At 41.0% G+C, this 10205-nt stretch overlaps 1 protein-coding gene across 1 annotated transcript in view; it reads left to right on the top strand.

Annotated features, from left to right (window-relative positions):
* The first annotated feature begins 603 nt into the window (after positions 1–603).
* LOC108025736 (neurogenic locus Notch protein) overlaps positions 604–10205 on the top strand; it is a 42159-nt gene continuing 32557 nt past the window's right edge. Inside the window, exon 1 of the mRNA XM_017096324.3 lies at positions 604–1370. Coding sequence (XP_016951813.2) covers positions 1211–1370 — 160 coding nt within the window. The 5' untranslated portion in view covers positions 604–1210. The remainder of the gene's footprint in view (positions 1371–10205) is intronic.

The raw sequence follows: 10205 nt of genomic DNA, 5'->3' as shown, positions 1-10205 counted from the left end.
CCTGCGGATTGAGTAACAGAAAAAGTGCGCCAAATTTCGGTACACTAGATTTCAAAGGACAGTGTTCACTGACTTTAAAAAAGATACTTTTCAGGACAACGATGTAAAGTTTTGGACGCTAGAAGGCCGGCCAGGACCACCCATGTTATCTTTTTAAATTTAGGTTCAATAGAACGTTTTTTCTTGATAAGAAAACATAAAACTATAAAGTGAAAAATATATTAATATACAATACCCCTCCCTTTTTTGCTCCTGATGACGACTTATAGCATTATTAGTATTGGGTATAATTTGAGGCTTGCGAAACAGAAACATGAACTTTTCCTGAATTTTTTAAAGTGTTTTATTCCTTAAAGTATAAAACAGCTTTTTTACAGCAGGAACTGACAGCACTGTTCCGAGCAGCAGCGGAGAGCGTGGGAGAAGCAGAGAGCAGCCGCTCGGGAATAGGGATGGAAAATCGGTGTGTCGAAAATATCGCTAGAAAAAATACCACAGAAATACTGAAAACTAGCGAGAACTACCGAAAACCGAGCGAGCGTTGGTCACACCGGATCGCCTACGCGCCCGCTTTGAACCTTTCGAGCAGATCGATTTTTTTGAGTGGACGGAGCGGTTGTGAAAGCGGACGAGCGCACGTTGAGGAACTGAATCAGTTTTTTTTGAAAGTGAGTGCTCGCTGGGAAACCGAGAGATATAGGAAAACAGCGCGGCTGAGCATGGCGCAGCGAGAAAAGCGGCTGGAAAAGGAGTTTCTGCGGCGGGGATAGCCGAGGAAGCGGGAAAAACAAGGATTTTCGAAAAGTGTATCTACCTCGAGGCGCGCGTGTGTGAGTGCGAAGAGAGTGAAGCGAGAAGAGCAGTACGCAGGCGCGGCGTCGGTTTGAATTTGAATTTGTGCTCGATCCTCGCGGAAAAAAAAAGCAAGAAATACTCGGAAAAGCGTTTTTTTGCCATTTTTTTTATGTTCCAAAGCGGAAGATGTCGCCGTCGTCGGGAGAGTGCCTCCTGCTAGTTGATCAAATAAAGCTCTAAGGCTTGAAACACTAAAGAAAAAAGCGAATCGAGCGAAAATCAAACATTTAAACGCAAAATTATCCCCGAAACACACATCCTCAAAAAAAAAGAGACCTAGAGGAGAGCCGAAAAGAGGAAGGAGCAAGAGGAGGTGAAAAACTGGAAAAGTGGTTAACTGGAAAACTGGATTACAATGCAATCGCAGCGCAGCCGACGTCGCAGTCGCGCACCAAGCACTCGGATTTGTTGTTGGATTAGCAAAATGCACGCCGCCGCGTCGCTGCCGGCGTCGCTGCCCCTGCTGCTGCTGGCGCTGGCGTTTGCGAATTTGCCAAGCACCGTCCGCGGAACTGGTGAGTAAAGCGGAGACGCCGCTTAGAACGAGGGGACACGGCGGAAGGGGCGAGAAACCGAAATTCCAGGGCTCTACAAGGCGGTCTCGCACGCCCAAAACTTCTGGAAATCGAACGACTTTTGGTATCACTAGGTGTTATATTAATGAACGGGCTTTCTTGGCATTCTACACCCGAAATACCTATGAAAACAGTCGATCCTGCTCAGTTTTAGCTGGTGTTCTACCCCTATATGGTTTTTTCTTATAGTTTTTACTCGATCCTAGTTCAGAGTCCTTTTAATATCCGAAATACCTATGAGAACAGTCGATCCTGCTCAGTTTTAGGCGGTATTCTACCACTATATGGTTTTTTTTTTATAGTTTTTACTCGATCCCAGTTCAGAGCCCTTTTCATATCCAAATAAGATTTTTTTCTTGAACATATAGAACCCAAAAAAACCACAAAGGAACCTAAAATACCTATACTTTTGAGAGTATTTATTGGGCACTCCTGCTAACAACTTATTTAAAAACTCTTTCAATTTACTTATTTTTCGTTAGGGTATTTAAAGATCTTAAAATATCGATAAATTTAAAATTCTGACAACCAAAGAAAATCTACTTTAAACTTGGGGAATTTCAAATGCATTTTCTAACCATCATTAGCTTTAATCTAAAAAGGGTACCAAGTTATTTCCAATTGTATTACCTTTAACTACCAGCTTCTAATATTATATCTTCCCTTTTTTCCAAGCCCTCCTTATATCCTGTCTTTATAAATTCCTAAAAATTTCTTCCTTAAACATTTAAAAATCTTCCTTAAATTTTCCTTACATTTTTCAAGAATATTTTTAAAATATCTAGTGGTCTGTACAATATGGTTTTTCTATCAACTTCTTTGTATAAAACGCTTGATATATAATCAGAACCCGATACATCCTATACTATAAACCCTCCCATTTATGATCCCCACTCCGAGGATCTGCAGGGGAACTCGAATCTGGAAGCGGCTCGAAAACTTCTTGAATTTGCGCCCTCTGCGCTGCGCCCCCTCTTCATCGGCCTCCCTTTTGGGCTGCTCCTTCGTTGCCTTCCTTTGTGTGGCCTGTGTTCACCGCGCTTCCTTTTCGCTGCCTTCCTTCGCTTCGCTTTGTTGTCGGTTTTCGGACAGGTGGTCGTTTTTTTCCCTCTCTCCCTGGCTTCTCTCGCTTCCTCGCTCTGCCGCTCTCTCTCTCTCTGCGGCACTCGTTCGCTCTGCGCTGACTGCGCATGCGCTCTCAGATTTGAAAACCCACCTTTTCGAGAAAAAAAACGACAAACCCAAGTAAAATTATAAAAAACTGACTGTTTCTACCGTCGGCAAAAGGCGAATTTTTCTTTGCCGTACTTTTCCTTTGTGTCTTGGCTGCGCTATTTGCTCTTCGAGTGGACAACTTCCTTTCCAGGCTTGGGTGATATACGAACGCCGTAGAGGGACCCATAGGGCTTTATTTGACAACTGGTATTCGGCCTGCTATTTGCATATGGAACGGCCGTTGTCTAATCATTGAGCAAACACCGGATCGCATCGGGTCGGATCGGTTGTAGGTGTACTTAGGGTCGATTGCCTCGGTGAAATGTCAACTTTCCACGGAACTGGAAGGGCGGCTTAGATAATGATAAAAAAGTATCAAACTAATATGAAAACTTTAGGAACCCCTATATTATATTTCATATAATCGGAATAAAGTGTATTTGGTTTAGGAATGCAGGAATTTTTAGGCTTGTAGATATGGGTGTTCTTGTAAAATAAAATAATCCTAAAAAAATTATTTTAAAATAAGTGTATTTGGTTTTGAAATTCAGGTATTTTAGGTTTGTAGATAAAGGTATTCTCAGCTTCTTGTAAAATATATATGGCCAGTTCAGCACTATTATAATCAAAAAAAAATTAATTTAAAAAAAAGTGTATTTGGTTTGGAAATGCAGGAATTTGTAGGTTTATAGATTAACGTATTCTCAGCTTCTTGTAAAATAAAACATTATTAATGATGGCCAGTTCAGCACTTTCAAAAATTCTAGAAAAAATTCTTGAACCTATAAAGTTCTATATTTCTGGGTCTTAAGAACCATCAATCAATGCAGCTCATTTCCCAGCAATTAAATAATCGTTACCAAAATTCGAAACCCTGAATTTCAGTCTCATTTCGTTCTCCCTGCTTCTCTACAGCTGCAACTGGAGATCATTGAACTATTATGTTTATAACTTTTACCTAGGCACTTCCTGAGCTCGGGTTTCCGCCTCCTAAACTCTTTTTTCTGGGGTTTATTAGCCATGGGCGACAAAGCATTTGCATTTCCCAGCTGCAAGAAATTAGCAAAGGGAAGTTGTGGCAAAAAGTAAATAAATGGGCTAAAAAAAACTAGATAATTAATTATCATATAAAGCAGGGAAGAAAAAATAGTAGAAATTTAGTTCATCAAAATTTAAATATACAAAAATGTAGAAAATACATAAAATACTTATGTGACTGTAAAAGTATCTGTGAGATACTTACATTTTATTTGGCTTATAAACTCAAAAACTGACTAAAGGAATTCCTATAAAAAACATATAAAATATTTATATGAGTGTAAAAGTATCTGTGAGATACTTTCATTTTATTTGGCTTATAAGCCCAAAAACTAGCTAAAGAAATTTCTTTAAGGAATATATATAATACTTATATGATTAAAGAGTATCTATGAGATACTTTAATTTTATTTGGTTTATGAACTCTAAAACTGGATAAAGAAATTTCTTTAAAAAATATATATAATTTTTATAAAAGTTTAAGAGTATCTATGAGATACTTATATTTTATTTGGTATTCCTATAAAAAATATATAAGAATCCATGAGATACTTTAATTTTATTTGGTTTATAAACTCAAAAACTGGCTAAAGAAATTCCCTTAATAAAAGATCTTTAAGATTTACTATCCCCTCCTTGTGCATATTAGGTTCTGGCACATTTACGCCCCATTTGCTCCAATCCCAGCCAAGTTTATTCAACTCCGTGCGATCGCACGCCTGCATTGGGCCACCATTTAGGGTATTATTTGTTGCAGGTTTAATGTGGCACGTAACGGTTTCGGGGCCCAACAACCACCGCATTCGATTTCATCATATCTCGGGGCAGAAGGGCCTCTAAACGCTCTACAGGAGGCGAAAACGACAGCTGGGCTCCTGGAGCCAGGAGCGAAACAGCAGGAAGGGCAGCAGCAACCCCTGAGTCCTGGCGTCCTTTTTGCTGTTTGCTGTTTGCTCAAAGATCAAATTACGATATATACACAGTAGTAGAGCGAGAGGGAGGGGCGAACGTTGCGAGAGAGAATATCGCTTCAGATACTTTTGTATCTTTTGCCCGCTCTCCCAGCCATTTCCTGCATATCCTGTGCGCACCCCAAAAACCGAAGGAAGCAAAACCCAGAAAACACATTTCTTGACTTTCGTAAGTCACGCACACGACGCTGCCTTAATTAGCCCTCGCCTAGACCGCCGGCAAATACTATATAAATACCATATGACCTGGGTTATGGGTCGTAAAATGCGCATTTTATGATCGGAATGGATCATCCACATAAAGTTGCAACTAAATTTAATGGAAATAAAACTAAGGGGGCAGGGGGAGCACTTAAGTCGAAGGATCGCCGCGGGCAGGAGACCAGCTAGACTTATTACTGGCCAAAGTAATTACTATGGAAAAGGTCAAAATCACTTACTTTCGAACCCCTTTTGCATAGGCTTCAATCGATTAAGGTACGACTAGCGATCGTTAATAAATTCCAGTAATCGAAGTGATCATGCAATTCTCATTAGGGAATTTTGCCTAGGTCTTGCATAAAATTAGCATAATAAAATGTTTTGTTCAAGTGAAAATTGCATTACCAAGTGCTCTTTAATCAATAAATCACTGAAAATAAAAACCAGGCCAATTCTCACGACTTCAAAGGCTCTGCCCCAAGGACGCGGCACCTAAAGACCCAGATTATTGTGAAAGTCTGTCTTTTTTTCGGGCGCCTCAATTAATTCGAGACAGCCACTTATCGACCACTTACTGTCGCATTTATTAATTAATCGACGCCGTCGACGAAAAAAAAGAAACCCGAAAATATATATAACTTTCCCATCAGTAACTTAAGAAGACTTAATTAAAAAACGGTATATGAAATCGGCTAATTTCTCAAGTGTTAAATCTGCTGTTACTGCCTTACAGCCTTTCTTTCGCCTGGCCAAAAACAAAAAACCTGTAAGTGATAAAGCGGGGAGACCGGAGGAATCTGGTTGCCCTGCCCGGTCACTTGATATGGCATTGGATATACGGCAGAGCAGTTCCGTTCCAGACGATCCCGATCCCGATCCCGATCCCGATGGCGATGGCGATGGCGATCCTGTTTTTCGGGACACACCTTTGAAACCAGAATTGGCAAGGTTTTTCAGGTAGAATTCGGCCCGGGCCCCCGGCCAACTCTTGCCTCTGCGGAAATTCGCAATGTCTTTGGCTGATATTTGTTATTTGTTCCCATAGTCATTGCATAAACATGAAAATCATTTTCCCAGCCCATCTCTCTGGCTCTGGCTCTCTGTTGACAACTACTTTCCCAGTTTTGTCTTGGGAAAATGCCTCAAATGGCCGGCGAATGAATTGAGGTTTTCTTCGATGGATACCTTAGATAGATATATGTATAAATGTGTGATATGTGTAGTGTTTAGAGCGGCCAAACTAATTATGAAAACAGTCCTCACATGTGGCGGCCGCAATTAAGTCGGCTTACAAAAATCCATGGACTGTATGGATTCTAAATCTCGACTTGAGGCCTCTCCTCTTGCCTTTTATTGACTTTTAATGATGGCCAGGCGAATTAGTGCGCCCTGACTTACTCTTTCTGCCATGGCCAGTTTAATGAGTTTTCTTTATGGCCAACACATGCACACTGCCAGTCGGTATACAGGTACTGGGCACACACATCCACCAGATACAAGATACAAGATACACACAACAACAGAGACGACGAACGCACTGACCGAACAAGTTTTTAGTTTTTTTTTCTTTCTTTCTTGTCTTTCGTGTCTTTGCCTTTTCTTGGGTTTTCTTGGCTGGTCTCTTTGGGCTTCTCTCCTTTGTGCGGCTTGTTCTTGAACGCGAACGCGATCGCCAAGCAGAAGTATCTGGGAGATACCACACGAGGAAAAGAAGAAAAAAGGCTGACAACCTCAGAAGAACCCCTCCTTTCGACCCAGACCTGCCCCCTTGCCCCTTTCCCCTCCCCCTGGAGAAACACACACCAAGAGCGATTTTTATAGATATTACCCAAAGTGTCTTGTTTGGTTTGGTTTGGTTTCTCTCCTTCGCTTTTGGCCCGGTCTCTTCTGGTCTTCCAGGCTTTGGGGCTTTTGGGCTGGGCCCCTGCCACGCCCCCTCGGAAATCCCCGTCGCAAATGCACGCCATGTCAGCCCCGACACTCTTATACAACCAGCTCTCTCTGTTGGCCTTTAAAAGTAGAAAATTGGAGATCTGAAGAATTCGCGTACATTTAAAAAACGCCCTTACTTCTGGAAATGGCTTTGTCTTGCATAAATTGAGGGTTTCTATAGCACTACCCATGCTGGAAATGAAAAAGAACCTAAAGAATTCGCGGGAATTTAGTTAAAAACCGCCAAGATCCTCAAGAATTCGCGTAGGTAATTTTTTTTTAATTTTTGGAGTGCCATCTTTATGGTTATATCTTGAGTAAATTGAGAGTTTCTAATAGCAATAACCATTCTGAAAATTAAAAAGAACCTGAAGAATTCGCGGGAATTAAATTAGAAACCTCAAAGATGCTGAAGAATTCGCGGAGGTCATTTCTTTTTTTACATTTCTGTAGTACTAACTCTATGATTATAATTTTTCTTGATTTAATTGATTGGCTACCTTTTCTGGGATTCTCAAATAAACCCCAAAATAATTGAAAAATTGCTTTTATATGCTGGGTTAAATTAATTTTGAAATTTTTTCCTTTGCTCTCGTCTTGCCATTAAAGAAATTTACGATTTCCTGGGCAAACGCAATCAGTTGGCTTAGAAACTTCTTGGCCAAGCTGACTGGGCTGTCGGCCCTCTCTTTCCACCCCGTCTATGGCCATCTCTTTCCCGTCTTCTATCCTGTTTTGGAGGAGGCAATGAAAAATGACAATCATCATTATATACACTTGAGCGGATCGACGACAGTCGCCGATCGTGTGCTCGTCGTCTTCTCGAGTTGAAACTGAAATTGCTCCGACTTTGTCTTCTTTCTTTCTCCATCTCCTCCTCCTCCTCCTGCTGTTCCTTCTTTTCTCCTCTTTATCCGTCTCCTTCTGCATCTTCCTCCTCATATGCGTGTTTGAGAACCATCTGTAGGGGGAAAATCGAGATCGGTCCAAGCTCAAGTGAGTGGTTGACTTTGAGAGATGCATAGATACTCTGGCTTGCATAATAATAATCATCAATAATGCCAAAAGATACGGGATGAGATGGCCAAATGATACTATTCATGGTGGTCCCAAGGGCCTTGGAAGCCTAAAAGATACATCCGAAGAATGGCGAAAGATACAAATAATGCAGGAAGCCAAAATGTGGGATTAACTAAATTAAATTCCTTAACATCAAGATGTAGAACACGGCTTGGTTCCTTTAAGTTTACATCTCAAGAGTAGTGGATGCCATGTAAAGTAACTAGATACCAAGACAGATACTTGACAAAATAAAAAAATACCTTATAAACTGCAGGATACACAAACACCGAGATAAACACATGCTTCAAGCTGCCACTTGAAAATGTATCTCAAATTTCAAGCATCTGACAGTTGTTGGCTCTAAAGTACTTAAGATGCTTTTGGGAAACTCAAGGAAATGCGAAAAGGATGTACTCTGCTATGGCTGGAGCTTAGTCCCAGCAGAAATTAGGATGTGTACTTCAAAGATACAAAACTGAAGGTTTTTTTGGAGGTTTAAGCAAAATATAAGAAATATTTTTAATAGATTTTTAGAAAAATTTGATAAAAATACATGAATATAAAGCGTTAAGTATAACATTTACAATATCTCCATGATATAGGGATAGCTTAAGGGGAGTTTTAGGCCACTCTTTGGGACCTCTGTATCTTTAATGCCTATGATCATTAGCGTCTCGGTTCCACTTCAGCCGAACGATCACTTAGCATTGATTAGGCATATCTCTCGGATGCATCTTCTGCATTTTCCAGACTCTTTCTCTTTGGCTTTTCCCTTAGCACGTTGCAACCTGCGCGACATTTGCATAAGGCCATTGGGCAGGGCGGCGCCCCAGCAGCTGGCATTTTCCAAACTGCGGTGACAAATTAGCAGAGGCGTCAAGTAAATATCGAACCGAAGACTCTGACTTTTTTCCTTCTTCCACATTTTTGTTCCCTTTGCCCGAACTTTAACTAAACATTCACACGCTGGCTCGTTGTCTGCCGGAAGTGTTAAATGCTTCAGTTTATTTAGAGTGTACACAAGAGGAGTGCAAGAGAGCCGGGACGCCGTACAATATCACTCATATGCCATTATTTTTATGGATTTTCAAGCAACAACCCTTTTTGTTTGTGCGCCTGCGCGGCCTTTTTTCAGTTTGGCGCGCATTTCCTACAGCCTCGACCTCTTGAACTCTGGCTCTGGCTCTGGCTCTCTCTCTTTCTCTCTCTATGGAGATATATTTAAAATATACTTCCTCCCCGGCGAGGGCGGATTTGTCAAAGTGTCGCATATGTTTTCGAGTGCACTTGAATTACCAAAATACACGCGTAGATATATAGATTACTTACAACTGCAGCTGTGTGTCCTTTGCCTTCCCTTCCTTTCCCGAGGGCTGTTCAATGCACTCATCCTCCCTCCCAGTGAACGTTTTCCACCCCCTCTTATCATGCACTCAATTACATCGTCGGGTAGGTCAATTATTCTCATAATATTATCTTTCATTTGGCTAAGCATTATGCTAATCATCCGAGCTTCTCATGTGGGAAAATAAAAAATGCGAGTCGGTGTGGAAAACGGGGGAAAACAACGACGACCGATGATGATCATCAAGTGGAAACAGCGCTCGACTGTGAAAAGGGGGTTTGTTTTTACCTACCCAAGTTAGTAAGAAATTATGGTTGTTAATCTCGAGAGTGATATAAAAAAGAAGGTGTTAATTTTTAGTATCATTTAAAGTATACTCACAAAATAATCTACTTTTATTATATTTAATCGTTCTATTCTTAGAAATATTGCAGTAATTATTTCCCCGGTTCTTTGGCTTTACAAATCGATGTACAAGTCCGCTTCTAACCCACTCATTGAGCCACCAATCAGTTAACCCATAAACCACATTCCCAGGCTTTCCTCCCCTCACAAAAGTCGTCTAATCCAAAATCTATTTCAACATATGTTGCAATAACAATTGCGTAGACCGCAAAAACCACAAACTTCCTCCCCCAATGATCCAAAATTATACGTATGAATGGGGAAACCAGTGACTTGGGCATCGGCGGTTATGATAGGGAAGAGCATTGGAGTCTTGGGTTTTGGTTTTCTATAGATATATGTACATATATTGTTTAGATTTTTCCAGTTTTTTCCTTTTTTTTCGTTTTTGCTATCGCCGACGACAGTGGCCTATTAATCTATCAAAAGCTTCAGACGCTTCGGACCAAACAAAAGGGGTTAGCAGAGATAGAGATACAGGGGGCAAGAGAGATGGCGATAGATGGTGCGAAAGAGACGGCCGGCAGTGGGCTAGAAAGAGAGAGAGGGAGAGAGCGAGCCAAGGCAAAATTCCATGCCACATAACCCAAAAAGACCAAAAGAAAG

The sequence above is a fragment of the Drosophila biarmipes genome, chromosome X, assembly GCF_025231255.1.
Source record: "Drosophila biarmipes strain raj3 chromosome X, RU_DBia_V1.1, whole genome shotgun sequence".
Classification (NCBI taxonomy): domain Eukaryota; kingdom Metazoa; phylum Arthropoda; class Insecta; order Diptera; family Drosophilidae; genus Drosophila; species Drosophila biarmipes.
Note: the sequence above shows the minus strand (reverse complement) of the source record. Positions and strands in the feature narration are given on the sequence as shown.